Source organism: Chelonia mydas, chromosome 8, assembly GCF_015237465.2.
Source record: "Chelonia mydas isolate rCheMyd1 chromosome 8, rCheMyd1.pri.v2, whole genome shotgun sequence".
Lineage (NCBI taxonomy): Eukaryota > Metazoa > Chordata > Testudines > Cheloniidae > Chelonia > Chelonia mydas.
In genome coordinates this window covers 1,013,239-1,029,560 of record NC_057854.1, presented here as the reverse complement: position 1 = coordinate 1,029,560, position 16,322 = coordinate 1,013,239, and the positions used below count along the sequence as shown (strand labels likewise).

The following is a 16,322-nucleotide window of genomic DNA, read 5'->3' as shown; positions in this document are numbered from 1 at the left end:
GGGGGTTTCCTCTCCCAGATTCCAGCACAGAGACAGCAGGGCTCTTCTCTCTGGGGGTTCGGGAGATGGAGGAAATATGTGAATGAATCCAAAGTATCTAGTTTCTGTGTATCTCCATTCCACCTACCTGCAGTTTTCACAACCATCTAGAGCAGCGTTTCTCAAACTGGGGTCCGCAGACCATGCTGAACAACTCCTCCCGCTCCCTCCCAGCGCCTCCTGCACGTTGGGGAACTGTGGCCAATGGGAGCTGCGGGGGTGGCACCTGTGGGCGCGAGGGCAGCGTGCGGAGCCTCCCTGGCTGCTCCATGCACCATGGAGCTGGACATGGCTGCCACTTCTGGGAGTAGTGTGGAGCCCCGAGCCCCTTCCCACACTCCAAACCCCTCACCCCAGCCTGGAGCCCCCCAGCTGCACCCCGAGCCCTTCATCCCAGGCCCCACCCCAGAGCCTGTGCCCCCAGCGGTAACCAGAACCCTCTTCTGCATCTCAGCCCCCTGCGCCAGCCATGAGCCTGCTTCTGCCCTTCAAAGCCCTTGGCCCCAGCCTGGAGCCCCCTCCTGCACCCCGAGCCCCACCCCAGAGCCCGCACCCCCAGCCGGAGCCCTCACCCCCTCCTGCACCTTCCCCATCCCAGTGAAAAGTGAGTGAGGGTGGAGGAGGGGGGCTGGAATGAGTGGGGGTGGGGCCTCAGAGAAGGAGTGGGGCCTTTAGGAAAGCGGGGGCAAGGGTGTTTGGTTTTGTGCAATTAGTAAGTTGGCAACCCTAGTGTGGCCTGCGGCTGAGCGGGGGGCTTGAGGGTCCGTGAAAAATTTTAAATCAAAATGGGGGTCCTTGGGTTGCTAAAGTTTGAGAACCGCTGATCTAGAGGACTGGACAGTGTGATCGTTAAGAGGATTAAAATTAAGTTTGTTGCACTTTATATTAATTTCCTGTCACAGAGGGAGATGGTTGGGTTGTTTTCACCAAACTCCAAGTCTTTGCTCCAGTGAGGAAGCAAACTGTCTGTCAACTATTTAACAGCAAACTCCTCTCCAAGATGCAAAATACCAACTAAAAGCAAGGAAAACTAAGACAAAAGCATACCCACCAACTCTCTGACTAGGAGTTCCCCTAGCTGGCATTTGTTTAGGATTTTGGGAAGATGTTATTAGGAGAATGTGTGGAGAATCTACTAATAAACTTTCTGTGCTTCTTTTCCCACACTAGTATGCTGTTTTAAGCAAGACAATAATCCTGTTTAATTTCTTTAAATAGTTTCCAATCGGAGACCATATCGAGAGTACTACGTAGATGCCTTAGGAGATCCTTCTGAGAAAGCCTGGGTTGCAGGAAAAGCTATTGTACTTTTTGAAGGCAGATATCAGTTTGAAGAGCTACCTGTCCTTCGGAGAAGAGGGAAGCAAAAAGAAAAAGGCTACAAGCACAAGGTAAAGCTTCTGTTCTTGGTAGCTTGCTTTGCTCACTCTTTTCTGAGATTAAAAAGTAGCTTGCGTTTGCACAGCCGAATTGTTCTTGTATGTCTGGAAACGCACCCTAAAAATGTTTTTGTGCAGTGATAATTGTGAGGGCACAGCTGGTAAACTGATTTGCAGAATTCCTGTGATGATCAGAGTTTTTAAGCCACAAGGAGTTTCCAGACATGCTCCTATTTAAGGGCATGGTCTATAGTTTGTAAGTTACTGTCGAGAGCATTCGGAGAGGTGGAGAAGTTGTCACCCTGTCACAGTTTGACATACTCACTATCTATCCGTTTTATTCAACAGTACAGTTCTATGGAGAAAGAACAGGAGGACTTGTGGCACCTTAGAGACTAACCAATTGATTTGAGCATGAGCTTTCGTGAGCTTCATCGGATGAAGTGAGCTGTAGCTGTAGCTCACGAAAGCTTATGCTCAAATAAATTGGTTAGTCTCTAAGGTGCCACTAGTCCTCCTGTTCTTTTTGCGAATACAGACTAACACGGCTGCTGCTCTGAAACGGTTCTATGGATGTGAAATATCAGTTACGATGATTAAAAGTGTGCATTTGGAAGTAACTTACTTTGCTCTCCAGTGACCTCTCCTGGCTGACTCAGGAACAGATCATGCTTCCATTCTGTATTAGACCACTACGGAAAAAACAATAATAGTGTTTTGAACCCTGCTTCTGTAATAAGTTGTATAAGCACTTAGAGTTCCTCCTGATTTCACTTAGGAAGTGCCTCACCAATCAGACTTCGGGAGGGAGTTGCATAGTCTGGCATATCGTCTGCTCATGAAGCAGCCTCTATTTCAAAGGTACAGCCCTGGAGCAGACATGCCTTTGTACAATGCAATATAATACAAGCTTCCTGCCATAAATTCACCAGTTCAGCATTATTAAAGTGAAGGAATACAGAGGGCCACTGGATGGTTGCAAGAGGGAAGCAGTTGTATCTTATATTGATAGTTTAACTGCTGACAGTAGTGGCTGCTTTGTTAAGGGACAGATCTGATTGTCTCAGTGTAAGTGATTGGGTGATTGTAGTAAAAAGCACCGGAGGATTCACTACTCTTATACACATGCCTTCCTTTCTCCTGGTTCCTTTTGTCTGGGGGATATTCCTCACATCTTCATTCAGCGTTTGCAGTCCTCTGCCTTTGTTCCCAGCCTAGTGTCTATTAGCTCTGTGCACCCAAGACTCAGGAGGTCTATGGCTTGAGTCCAGTTCTTTGAATTGCTGGGGTGTAGTGCTGGCATAGCTGCACCTATGTAAACCAGACACGTTGTTTACTTGATATTCTGGGTTTGTATCCGCGAGGGGGTCGCCCGCCAGGGTCTCCCGCAGAGCTGCAAAGGATCTGGCTGCCTTGTGACATTGGGTTATTTGGCATTCTTTAGTCAGCTGAGATTCTGTAGATCACCCTTTAAAAGAAAAGTGGTGGGAAATCAAACAGCTCCCCTGAGCTGGGATTCATTTTGGTTCAGGAGTAGTAACGAAAACCTACAGTTTGTCGTCGCTAAGAGCAACAAACCCTGATGGAAAGCCAGGCTTCTTTAAAAAGCCTATCCAATGCCCTGGGCACCTCTTTTTGTGTGAAGGGTACAAAACTCAGTATGGATCCTGGGAGCCTTCTAAGCAGAAGCAACAGCAGAGTGTGTTTGGGTTTGTGTGAGGTAAATCCCCGAGAAAGCGGTGGGTTTGTACGTGGGGTGGCAGAGAAGGGGGATGCTGTAGGGAGAACAAGTTGAAATGTAGTGTGAAATAAATGGAAGCAAGAAGGGTTGGGACAGAGCAAACCAGGGCTTTCTTTATGGCATGTTTTAGAGAGATGCATGCTGAGGCCCCTCTGATGGCCCAGTGGTTGGTGCTCTGCCCTGCCACGCAGGGGGCCAATGTCGGATTCTCCTTCCTGATAGCTGCTGTCCAGGTTGCTGCATTAGGTGCATGCTGGGAGGCCAGTGCATTCAGTCCCTGAGGAAGGCCAGTACCATCAGGGACCCCTTTTGTCAGTAGTGACAGGTTGGGGGGGAATTGCACGCCTCCCTCTTTCAAGCCTGAATCATGTCCGACATCCTTCTTCCAGTGAGAGTGTTGGTATGACACACATTACAGAACCCTATAGGGCTGCTAGTACAGAAGCTTCAATAGCACTAGGAAAGCACACAGGACACTAATTTACTAGTATTGTGATCCAAGCAGGTCTGCAGCGATTTCGGTTGGGTTCAGTTGGAGTCCTATGCATTTGTGCTCCATGGATGTGCTGTCCAGGAGCCATGTTAGCCATGAGGTGCTGGACTCCTGTCCTGGAGACTGCTGCTGCATTTTGCATACACTAGATACACTTGTATCTCTTATGTGTTGTTTCACTTTATGGTTCCGCTAAATGTTTATTTGATGGTAACCTCTCTTTGTGTTTTCTCAAACATTCAGGTTCCTCAGAGGTTTATGGCGAAATGGGAAGTCAGTGTTGGACATGCGGAAGAATTCCTTCTCAAGGGGACTGAGGATCAAAAGTGTAGTCAGAATCCCAGCAAGCTGAACAGTGAGGATGTGCTGTTGGAATCCTGCACTAATGGCCCTGTAATGGAACCGGACAGGCAGCTGAATGGCTGTTTTAAATCATTGGCATTTGACTCCAAACACTCAGCCAGGGAGAAGGGAAGGTCATGCACTAAATCACAAGTGAAAAAGAGCTCTGACAGCAGGAAAAGGACTAGAGTAAAAAAGAGCCGCACCAGACTGGAAGCATCTAGGAGAGAAATTGGAGGAAAGGCACCAGAGAACATAGTTAGAAACATGATTGCTGGGGACCTGCCAGATAAACATGCATCACACGAACTTTGCCGGATAGCAAACAGCCTAACAGCATCCAATGGTGCCGTGGAAAACTACTTGCTCTCTTCTTTTGGAGAAAGACGTTTTGAAAAGACAACCTTGAAACAGGAGTATCAGGCCCCTCATGGTGACTCCCTACGGGACACGCTGAAAGTGGATTTGCTTTCCAGCAGCTCTACAGAGAAACAGAAAAGCCCCGTAGGCATTCTTTGCAGTTCCAAATTACAGGTACACTATTCTACAGCTGACGCTGCTATTGAGAAAAAGCAAACTGAGTCCGATTCGCTGACTTCCTTCTCAGATGATGGAACTAGTGATCTAGATACCGGGGACCAAAGTTCTGAAGCAGCTTGCAGCGCCCTGGAGATCAGTGACTCTGCAGATAAAGAAGAGAAGGAATTCTCTACAGGGATGAGGGGAAACAGTAAATGTTCCATGTATCTCTCACAAAACAGCAGCAGAAGAGCCAGGAAAAGGTCATCTAGAGATCACAGACCTCCAGGTGGCAGAAGTGATGCTGAATCTGTGGATGGGGAGCTCCAAGGAGCAGCCTCAGACACTGAGATGCCTGTTATTGCTCTAGAGTGTACTTCAGCTATAAGAAATGACCATCTTTCCCTTGTAGATAAGGACCCTACACGCCAGAGTGTTTGCCGGGAAAGCTCCCACATTGGGATTGCAAATCAACTGAATCTCCACCTGAAAAACATCAAAGTGCCCCGGCTCAAAAGTATAAGAAGCAAACACAAGGAGAGTGCTGCTGTGACAGAACCCCCTCTCCTAGAAGAGCAGTGTGGCATGAATTGCTGCTCTTCTGGCGCCAAAGGTTTCACTGGTCCTCCTGCCAAAAGTGGGAAAGTTGATAGTCAGGAACCATTAAATAATGTGCATGAGAGAGCCAGGGATTCTGCTGAAATAGAGACTGCCGTGGTGAAGCATGTCCTCTCAGAGCTGAAGGAGCTATCCTATAGGTCTCTTGGTGATGAAGCTAGTGACTATGGGGCACCTAAGACCACAGCACCCTTACTCTTCTCTTCTGCCTCTGGGCAGAGTCGTTTGCCCATTGAGCCGGACTACAAATTCAGCACCTTGCTAATGATGTTGAAAGATATGCATGATAGTAAGACAAAAGAGCAGCAGCTGATGTCAGCTCAGAACATGGTCCCGTATCGAAATGCTGGCATGAGCAGTTCCTCTGGAAGTAACTCTGCAAGTGGCTTGAAGGCTTTGGCTGCAAAAGGATCCACTTATAAATTAGAAAAAAATGGGGATTGTGTTCTGGAAGCAACATGTCAGAAACCTGGTGCCAGTGAATCCTCTCTCTCGTGCAGCGCTACAGCCAAGATAAGTGGGAGGAGTACTAACAAAAGGGAGCCCACGGATACTGCTCTTTCTGGTACGAATGGCACAAAGTGCATCTCAAGACACAACTGTTCACAATCTAAGCAGTCATCCAAGCTAGTAGATAATGCAACATCAATCAGAAAAGATTTAAAACTAGAAGGGCTGAGCAAGCCTCTAAATCAGGTCTCCAGTAATATAGCGGAGAAAGCATCCCTCCCGCGCAGGGATATGCAGGGCTTGGTTACTAGTCTTGTTGGTAATGAAATAGAAGAAACTGCAAGGAAAGAGTCTCTTGAGTTCATGGAACACTCCACGGATGAAGACTCTGCGTGTTCATCTGATGATAATTTAGATCGTATCAGAAAGAGGCCTGAACCTGATAAAAATACTGAGAGTTGCACTTCTGCTGAAAATGGTGAGGGCCTAGAGCTGGATTCGGAATTGAATAGCGAAAGCTCCCTGGGGGATGAGTCTCACGATGTAGTAAACCATGTAGCACCCAAGAAGCGATGGCAGCGTTTTAACCAAAGCAGTGCTAGAACCAGTCGGCACGTCCATAGATCTAGGGAAGAAGAGAGCTCCAGGGGCGCCTTTGGGGGCCTGAATTCTAGTGACTTTTCACTAAAGGGAAAGGAGCGCCTGGAGCACAGGCCTCCCGCCCTTTCCCCGGGGCTTGAGGGAGACCTGACAGACCAGGACTGGGAGAATCACCTAGACTTAGTTGTGAAAAGTTTGCGTGTGTGTGATAAGCCAGACAGTGACGGGATGCATTCAGAATCAGAGCTTGGCCGTTTTGCTTCCCAGTCTGAGTTCTCTTCACGAGGTAAGGAGTTCGATTTACACCTAAGAGTGTGTGTGTGCATGTGTGGCCATGCGTGTGTGCGTTCTGTAATCCTTTAAGTTAAAAATATAAAACAGCATGTTATCGACTGGTCTAAGTGGAACACTGAGGGCACCTAACTGCACTCAGCGTGTGATGTCGTGTTCTTAGATATCTCCCAATAAAGTGCGGAGGAGAGAGGGGTGGTTTGATTTCATGATGATTTATTTGACATATTGGTCTAAAAGCTGAAGTATATTTTGGAGAGAGATTAGCGTCTCCATAGTGAAGGGAGAAGTGAGTGTCTGTCTCTTATAAGCCAGTTTTCACCTCCAGGCTTTCCCTGAAAGGTTACAACTTACTCTTACACTGTGTAGGTCGGTTCCAAAAAGTCTGGAGGAAAACCAGGTTCTGCTCTTTGAACAATTTGTTTCTGGCTCATTTTCTGTCTCTCAGTTGAGCCTAGTGACCACATTTGCTTTGTTCTGTTGGTCTCAACAAGGGCTGATGCCCCACCTGTTTTTTAGGGTGGGAACTAATTAACTATTACAGGGGGTTAATTAGGAAGCTTGTGGAGTTCCTCACCCACAGGCTATTTTGGAATGAATGTTGCTGCGTTGACATTCATATTGTCTATGAGGTGAGGAGCAGGAAGGAGAGAACCACATGGGAGGCGCGGGCTGAATTAGATCTGGAAGAGAGTGGGTAGATGGAAGCTTCAGCTCAGGTGAGGTGGTCTGGGAAGCAGGAGGGAGGTATCTGCAGAGGGATGGAATGTACAGGAGCTCATGGGGTCTTCAGGGGCTCCCATCATTCAATAGTTCTGAAAAGTTTTACAACACCTGAGGAAATTCAGTGGAGTTGCTTAGGTGTAGCTGAGGTAGAGTTTTGTTGGCAGACTCATATTTCCGTTGGTGATGCATGAACCAGAAGGAACCCGGCTTGGCTTTCAGGTCCAAGAGCAAGCTGTAAGGCATTTGATTTGGTACCACGTGACATTTTGATTAAGGAAAAATATGAAACGAACATATAGTGCACGTTAAATGGCTTAAAAGCTGGCTAACTGATAGGTCTCAAAATGTAATTGTAAATGGGGAATTATCATTGAATGGGTGCGTCTCTAGCGGCATCCTGCAAGGATCAATTCTTGGCTCTTTGCTATTTAACATTTGTATGAATGACCTGGAAGAAAACAAAATCATCATCAGTGAAGTTTGCAGATGACACACACATTGGGGGAGTGGAAAATAATGAAGAGGACAGGTCACTGGTACAGAGTGCTCTGGATCCCTGGGTAAGCTGGGTGCAGGCAAACAATAGACATTTTAATATGGTTAGAAACGTGTATCTAGGAACAAAGAACGTAGAACATTCTTACATATGAGGTACTCTCTCCTGGGAAGCAATGATTGACAAGGGTTTGGGGGTCATGGTGGATAAATAGCTGAACACGAGCTCCCAGTGTGACACTGTGGCCAAAAGGGCTAATGCGATCCTGGGATGCATAAACGGGAGTCTCCAACTGGAGTAGAGAGGTTATTTTATTTTTGTATTTGGAACTGGTAAGACCACTGTTTTACTACTGTGTCCAGTTCTGGTGTCCATAATTCAAGAAGGATGTTGATAAATTGGAGAGGGTTCGGAGCAGAGTCACAAGAATGAGTAAATGACCAGAAGACATACCTTATAGTGACAGACTCAAGGAACTCAATTTATTGATCTTAACAAAGAGAAGGTTAAGGGATAACTTGTTTACAGTCTAGAAGTATCTACATAGGGAACAGGTATTTTTTAAATAATGGGTTCTTCAGTCTACCAGAGAAAAGGATAACATGATCCAATGGCTGGAAGCTAAAGCTAGACAAATTCAGACTGGAAATAAGGGGCAAATTTTTAACAATGAGTGTAATTACCCATTGGAACAATTTTCCAAGGGTTATGGTGGATTCTCCATCACTGGCAATTTTAAATCAAGACCGGATGTTTTTTCTAGAAGATCTGGTCTAGGAATTATTTTGGGAAAGTTGTCTTGCCTCTGATCTGCTGGAGGTCCACATAATTGTCCCTTCTGGCCTTGGAGTCTATGACGCTTACAGTTTTGGCCATTAGGAAAGCAGCATTAACTTAAGAAAATTTAATAGAGCATCATTGAGACGCAATGAACATGGAACCTCCACTAGGCCAATTTTACACAGTCACTTTTCAGAGCAAAACAGAGCTTTACGGTACCCTGGATGGAACTCTGATGTGGTTAGTGTGTGGAGTGGACAGCCGAGTGCTTAGGTCAAAGGCTCAGGGGCCTGTCCCTGGGAATGGATAATCGGTCAAACTACAACTTTGACAAGGGATAGCATCGCCAGTGCTAATGCAGAGAGAAGGGCAGAGGAACCTCTATGGCTTTGTTGTGTTGATCACTTACAATTCAGTATAGTACTAGAGTTTTAATTCCTGTATGTAAAGATTTTACAAGTAACTTCTGTTTTAAGCCTGATTCGGTTTTCCTTTTCTATTTTTCTATATTTGTATTTAGCCCATTACTAGCATTAGACTCTAAATAAAATTGTCTGTTTTCTCCCCCACCTTGTGCAGACAGCTTTATTTAAAATAAGAGGAGTAGTATACCAGGGGACTGAGGGGGGAATAGAGTCCAACGCAACTGTCTTCATCATCCAGGGAGCAACTGTAAATTAAAACACCTTCAAATAAAGGTTATTTGGTGGCAGTGAAAATAAAATCTGAATTTATTTTGTCCTCCCTTGAAAAGACCTGATCCACTAAACTGCATTGTGTGTCAGACTGGGGCAGGAATCTGATCCAGCAGCCAGTGTTACAAAACTACCATCAATTATAACTGGAAGAATTTTAGAATTTGAGTTTACTTTCCACTAGTTTTGCTGTGTTTACTGTTCATGTAGGTTTACTCTGCCGCTTGCCCTTTTTATATTAGTCGTTATTTCCTGATTGCCATCCATGCGTGCCACGGTACAAAACAGAGACAGGCAGCTGCTGCCCCACTGGGCATGGAAGATAAACTGAGAGAGGCTCAACAAGTGTATAATACACTGGTGACCCGGTGAAGGTCCCGTCTCAAAAGTGGTGACATCTTAAGTAATTCATTGAATCCTCTGTTTGTTGTGACATAGTTTCTGAGCACCCAGCAGTGTGTTGGTGTTTCACAAAAACACAGGTGTAATCCCCACCCCGAGGTGGTGCCATATAAATCACCAATGGCACAGGAAACAGTCACAAACGGGCAAAGGGGGAGACATGAGTGAGAAGGTCTCGAGGTTACTCGAGGGGCATCCGTGTCCTGATGATTTGGTGATCCTTTTACCATGTGAACACCCCCTCATATTGTTACGGTGAAATGGTAGGAGGGACTGGAACAAGGTGAGGGAGAGGGCTCGGCAAAGAGGCCAGAGGGCCTTTGCAGATAGCTAGGACTCCGTGTCAGTCATGGAGGTTGCGGAAGTCATGGATTCCGTGATTTTCCACGATCTCTGTGACTTCTGCAGCGGCCAGTGTGACTGACCCCAGGGCCAGCCTCACCGGCCTTTACTTTGGGCAGCTGGCACCGGTACCACCAAGCAGTGGTCCCCCAGGCGACTGGAGCAGCCGCTGTTCCAGCAGCTTCTGGCAGCTGGTGCCACTGGCCCCTGGGCACCACCCAGCAGCGGCCCCTCCTCCCCAAGGTTTAGTTAGGGGTATTTATAGTATAAGTCATGGACAGGTCACGGGGCGTGAATTTTTGTTTATTGCCCATGACCTGCCCATGACTTTTACTAAAAATACCCTTGACTAAATTGTAGCCTTCCAGACAGCGCATGGAGGTGTTGATGAGCAAGGGAGGCAGAGAGGAGGGTGGGCAGGGGAGGGCTGCTTAGGGGGCCTCCATGGGCACGGTGAGAGCTGCGTTGAGTAGGAGAGCTCTAGCTGCAAGGACAGGCGTGCTGATAAGTTACAAATTAGACCGATGTCCACAGTGAAGCCTAACTCTATCCCAGCCTTTCCACACCGCTCACCTACCCGACTCTAGCCTTCCCTCTGGGGAGATGCATAGGCTTTGCAGTATGCCCTGAAGGACATCAGACCAAGGAGCTGAAGATCTGTTGTGTATAGTGGAGTGCAGAGAATGCTGAGAGATCCCCCATGGAGTGGTGGTGCTGAGTAAACGGGTCATGTTGTGAAGGATGCACACATGGAAGCTATTCTGCTTTCCATGGTATCGGACAAAGGTTGGCTGTTAGGAAGGCTGAGAAAACTGTATGTGCTGTGACCTTTTCACCGGTCCATAACCACACTGGAGGTTTGGCAAAAGAACGGTTGGTGGCTTAGGAAAGAGAATAGTTTTCCTCATAGTAGCTGCGCTTTGAGAGAGTACGGCCAATCCTTGTCTGCAGCAGCCAGCGTAAGGCCTTCTCTGCGCGTCACAAGCTTTACTGATACAACTGGACAACAGAGCCCTAGTGTAGACGCCGCGTACGCCAACAGGTGTTTTTCCATCAGCACAGTAACACCACTTCCCCGAACAACCCAGGCAACCTTAGCTCTGCCCTTTTCCAGCAGGGCTGCAGTTTACCCCATTTATACACACACCCCTTTTCTCTGACAACCACACAGTTGCTGAAAGCTCTTCACCTCCTTTTACAGCCCAGTCACTCTCCCCCAGGGGATTCCATCCTACACTGTTAAAGGGAAAAAGGGAAGAAAAAGGGGGGCCTGTGCCCCCTTCCCTCTGTGCCCTGGAGCAGGCACTAGCACAGGTGTGCAGAGGTGGGACTAGAAGCATCAGTGGTGGGCTGTCCATGGGGCAATGGCATCTCCCTCAAGCTACACAGGCCAGAACAAAGTGGCTACGTAGAAACCCTCACACTTTTTTCTTTATTGTAATCTTCCTGGGCTGCATGTCTGTGCATGCGAAGAGAACATGTTCTTAAATGCCAGTCACAGTTTGGGACCCCCAAAGACATAGTGGGTGCCAGGCACTGCCTGGGGTAAACATTGACTGACTGACAGACAGACCATTTTGACCTGGCACCACAGTAATAGTTTGATTTCTAGCTCCACACCAAAAAAACTCACCTAGAAACTTTTTGAAAAGTGACTGTCTTTTTGTGGGCTTGTATCTCTGTAACCCCTGGCTAAAGTGGATCCAAATGTGGTTCACTCACCCTACCCTGCACTCCCACAAGGAAAAGTGAATTTCAAGAAAATCCGTGCAAGCATGCGGATTTTAGAGCACTTAGAAGCATTGAACTCTACACCCCCCTCTGCAGAACAGGAGGCTCTGTGAGGTGTGAAGTGGCCCCTTCGTCTCACTGGGACGGTCTCAGCTGAATGAGAACAGGGGGATGGGACAGCCTGGAGACAGCTCTGAGACATGTGAACTGCTTCATTTGACTCAGGCAGTGTCTAAAGCACAGACCTGACAGGGGCACAGCTGTATGGCTGCAGCTGTGCTGCTCTAAGGTCTCCTGTGTGGCCGCTCTATGCCGGCAGGAGAGAGCTCTCCCATCTGCATAATTAAACCACCCCCAAGGAGCGGTGCTAGCTATGTCAGGGGGAGAGTGTCTCCTGCCCACAGCTCTGTCCACACGGGCACTTTTGTTGGTGAACCTTCTGTCAGACATGTGCGTGCGGGTTTCCCCCATGCCCCTGACTGACAAAAGCGCTAGTGTAGACATTGCCTCAGTGTGGGTTCCCATCCCCCTATTTGAGTGCTGTAGAGTCTGTGATATGCATGAAGTTTGCCTGTTCTCAGCTCTCCACCCACAGGGGCAGGACATCCCCAGATCCTGGCTCACATGGGGAGCACGGAGGGGGCCTCAGACCCTCCCAGAAGGGCCAGCACCCCCAGAATTCAGCTCACGTGAGGAGGGTAGGAAGGGGATGATCCAACTCCTTGTAGAAGGGCCCAGCATGGGCCTCACAGATCCTGGCACACACATGGGAGGGCAGCGAGAGGGGCTTAGACCACCATACAGGGGCAAGAGACTGACAGATCTAGGCAAACACAGGGAGAGGGGTATGTGGGGCTGAAGGTGCCCCTGTCCCTGCTTTCCCCTGAGGCCTGCTTCCACTTACGTCCACGTCCCTTTTCCCACTGCCCAGCTTCCCTCCCCTCTTCACCACCCATCTCCACTTCTCCCCTCCTCTTGATGCAGACCCAAATCCCTCTCCCACTGTCCCCCCACTCCTCTTCCCCTGAGTACCACTCTCCTCCCAGGGAGTGTTCATATGGCTAATTTCCCCCCAAAGATTTTGAGGCCACAGGGGATTTGGGTGAATTGGCAAAGCTGTGGATTTCAGAGGGGTTCAGGTGCAAGGTTGGAGGCACTGGCAGAGCTGTGGAGTGCAGGCAGGTTGGGGTCCACTGGCAGAGTGGGGGATGTAGGAGGGTGGGGGTGCAGGGTGGTTGGGGTGCATTGCCAGAGCTGAGGGTGCAGGGATTAGGGGTGGACTGGCGGAGCTAGGGGGTGCAGGCAGGTTGGCGTGTGGGGAGTTTGGGTGCAGGGGAGAGCTAGGGCTGCAAGATGATTGGGGCTTGGGGCGTGGGGTGCTTTGTCAGAGATAGGCAGTGCAGGGGGGTTGGGGTGCAGTGGCAGAGATGGAGATGCAGAGGGTGTGGAGTAGAGAGTCGGGTTCTACTGGTGGAGCTGTGGGGTGCAGGCAGGTTTGGTTGCAATGTGATTTGGATGCACTGGCAGAGCTGGGGTACAGGGACATTGGGGTGCACTTGGAGAGCTGGGGGTGCAGGAGACTAGGTGCAGGAAGGTTGGGGTATACTGGCAGAGCTGGGGGGTATAGACGGGTTGGGTGCATTGGAAGACCTGTGGGGTGCAGGATGGTTGGGGTGTTGGAGTGCACTGGCAGAGCACTGGTGTACAGGTGGGTTGGAGTGCAGGTGGGTTAGATGCACTGGGAGAGCTGGGGCTGCAGGGTGGCTGGGGTGCTGGGAGGTTGGGGAGCAGCAAGGCTGGGGTTGTGACTTTCTGTAGGGGTATCTGGTTGTCTGTGGCTGCTGTGGATCGGCTCCCTGAACCCACCTGCCTTGCTGCTCGGTACCGGGCGTGATGATCACACCGCACCCCTGAGTGCTCCAAGCGTTCCCTGCAGCGTCCGGCCCCAGCACACCAGGCCTGCTGTCCCCAGAGGAACCGCACACACCAGAGTCAGCTAAGGACCAGCACTTGGCTTATCACACCGCATGTAGCTCTCTTTCGAGTGAAAACAAAGACCCAGTGTATTGTCAAAGAACCGAGATTCTTCTTCGCCTGGTGTCCCCCGGGCGCTCCACTGCAGGTGCACAGCCACATCTTAGGATTTTGAGCCAGAGATTTTCAGCTCGCAGTGTCCATTCAGCCGACACGTGCTTCCTTGTGCTAGGCACTGAGAAGTGCAGAGGTGACCCACCCTCAGTTCCTTCTCAGCCGCCTCGGCCTGAGATTGGGCCCTCGCGTGTCTGCCTGAAGCATCCCTCGGCTTTTCTAATATTTCTGGAGTGGGTACGATAGTTTTTATAGTTATAGCTAGCAAGTTAGATAAGTATTGAAAGGATTGTTTTGTTGTCTGTTTCCCCTCTGGGAATCTTGTTTTCGTGGTAGCGCATGCCTGGCTCGCCAGGTTTCAAATGCTACCTCTTCCGCCAAGAGGCTTTACCTGTGAGTGACGGCCACATTGAGTGTGTCCATTGCTTGGGGGAGTCCCACGTCTCCCAGAAGTGCAAACTCTGCCTTGTCCTCAGGCCCAGGGCAAGGAAACACAGGGAGATTAAACTCAGCCTGCTACAGAGGGAATGCTCCTTTCAGCTGCTTGTGAGTCAGGTCAGGAGACCCCCGTCCCTGTATGTCTTCTCTGGACAGATCCAGTGACCCTTCTACCTCGGCGCTGGCTTCCCCTAGGAAAGAGAAGGATTTGGAGCCTTCAGGGAAGGCTTCCAAAAAGAGGAATGCAGACTCTCACCTTGAGGAGCCAGCTCTGAAAAAGACCAGATCTCCAGAGACATCTACCATCTCCAAAGCCTTGACTGCTCGACTTGGTACTGTTGTGTCGAAGGGCAACTCCTCTGGTACCTGTGAGGCTGCCAAGTCCCAGAGCACGAAGGAGAGACATGGCTCCAGGAGGGTCTCGGTACCGTCTACCAGCAAGGATGGGAAGCATAGGCACTCTGGAACGGCACTGTCGAGTTCAGGCCAGCCATCGGGACCCATACATGCAGCGCCCTCGGCACCAAGCAAGCAATGGTGCCAGATGCCATTGGTGTGCCCACCATAGATGGCGCTGTTGGCTTTGGCAACCATGGCCTCAACTACTGCATTGGTACCAATCCCCTGTTCAGTACCGCAGGAATTCAGATAGACGAAGGACCTCTGGATAATGGATGAATTGGAGTCCCCACTCCACATGGGTACTGAGTTTGGGTCTGGACTACCATCCTCTGGTATTGCAGGACTCCACCATTTTTCGCGGGTGCTTCTCTGTTGAACAAGGAGGAGGACGATGAAGGAGACTTCCAGTCAGTCTCCTTTATTTCTGTTCTGGGTTCTACAGCATATCGCTACAGGAACCCATTCTCTGGAAGTCATAGGGAAGATCAGGCTCGTTATCAAGGGTGATGGAACCAACCCTGCATGCCACCCACACTCCTGCATGGGCCCCCTCAATGGCCATATTGGGACCCCAACCATTTGCCAGACCATGGTACCATCTCATGGGGGAGGGTAGAGTCGGACAGCTCTCTCCTCCTGGCCAGCCCCCTTCGGGAGGAGATGACTGAGGAGCGGGAGGTCAGGGCATATAAGGAGACCACCCCTCAAACACCTATCTCATTCTCTTCTCTGGATGAGGTGGTTATTATGCTTCTGGCTGCCATCCATGACAGGTGATTTTCAGCAGTTTCAACGCTCCATAAAGAGGGTAGCTGACCCCTTTCAGATTCCACTCAGAGAGATCAAGGATTTACAGCGCACGCTGTTGGATATCTGACAGTCAGCAACACCCTTCAAAGTGGCATTACCCATCGGTGAGGTGCTCCAGATCCAGCTAAGGCAGTGTGGCAAACACCTGTCCTATTCCACCCATGTGTAAATGACGGATAAGAAGTATTATGTTCCCCCTAAGGATTCTGAGTTTGTTCTCTCACCTGCCTCCTGACTCCCTGGTGGCAGATGTGGTAAATGAGCAGGGTAGGCAGCACTCCTCTGAGACCTTGTCTACACTAGAACTTACGTTGGTATAACTTACTTCGCTTAGGGGTGTTAATAATCCACACCCCTGAGCGACATAAGTTATACCAACCTAAGCGCCGGTGTAGACAGTGGTACATCCATGGGAGAGCTTCTTCTGCCAACATAGCTACTGCCTCTCGTGGGAGGAGGAGTAATTAAGCTGACAGGAGTGCTCTCTCCTGTTGGTTTAGAGCATCTTCACCAGAAGCACGACAGCGGCACCTCTGGCGTTTCCAGTGTAGATGTAGCCTGTCTACCCCTTATGACGAGGACCAAAAAAGCCTGGATCGCTTCGGGTGAAAGGCCTGTTCACTAGCAACCTCGCAATTCAGGATCACAACTCTCAGGTGGTCATGTCCAAATATAACTGTACAAATCATAACCGATTCCCTGCTTTTATTGAACGTCTTCCATGAGAACACGGAGCAATTCCAGTCCATTATCTCAGAAGGCCAGTGGGTGGCCAGAACTGCTCTTCAGGCACCCTTAGATGCTGTGGACACAGCTGCCAGGTCCATCTCCCCGGCAGTGGTTAGTTTCTGAGTGAAGTGCAGAACCATGTGGAGGACCTCCCCTTTGACAGTTGTAAACTGTTCTGGGAGACCATGGGTGAGTCCTTGCATGCACTGAA

General features: G+C 49.3%; 1 protein-coding gene across 1 annotated transcript in view; it reads left to right on the top strand.

The window, feature by feature from the left end:
- Positions 1-16,322, top strand: part of NSD1 (nuclear receptor binding SET domain protein 1) — a 140,554-nt gene that overhangs the window by 45,488 nt on the left and 78,744 nt on the right. Inside the window, exons 4-5 of the mRNA XM_043520693.1 lie at positions 1,258-1,430; positions 3,896-6,467. Coding sequence (XP_043376628.1) covers positions 1,258-1,430; positions 3,896-6,467 — 2,745 coding nt within the window. The remainder of the gene's footprint in view (positions 1-1,257; positions 1,431-3,895; positions 6,468-16,322) is intronic.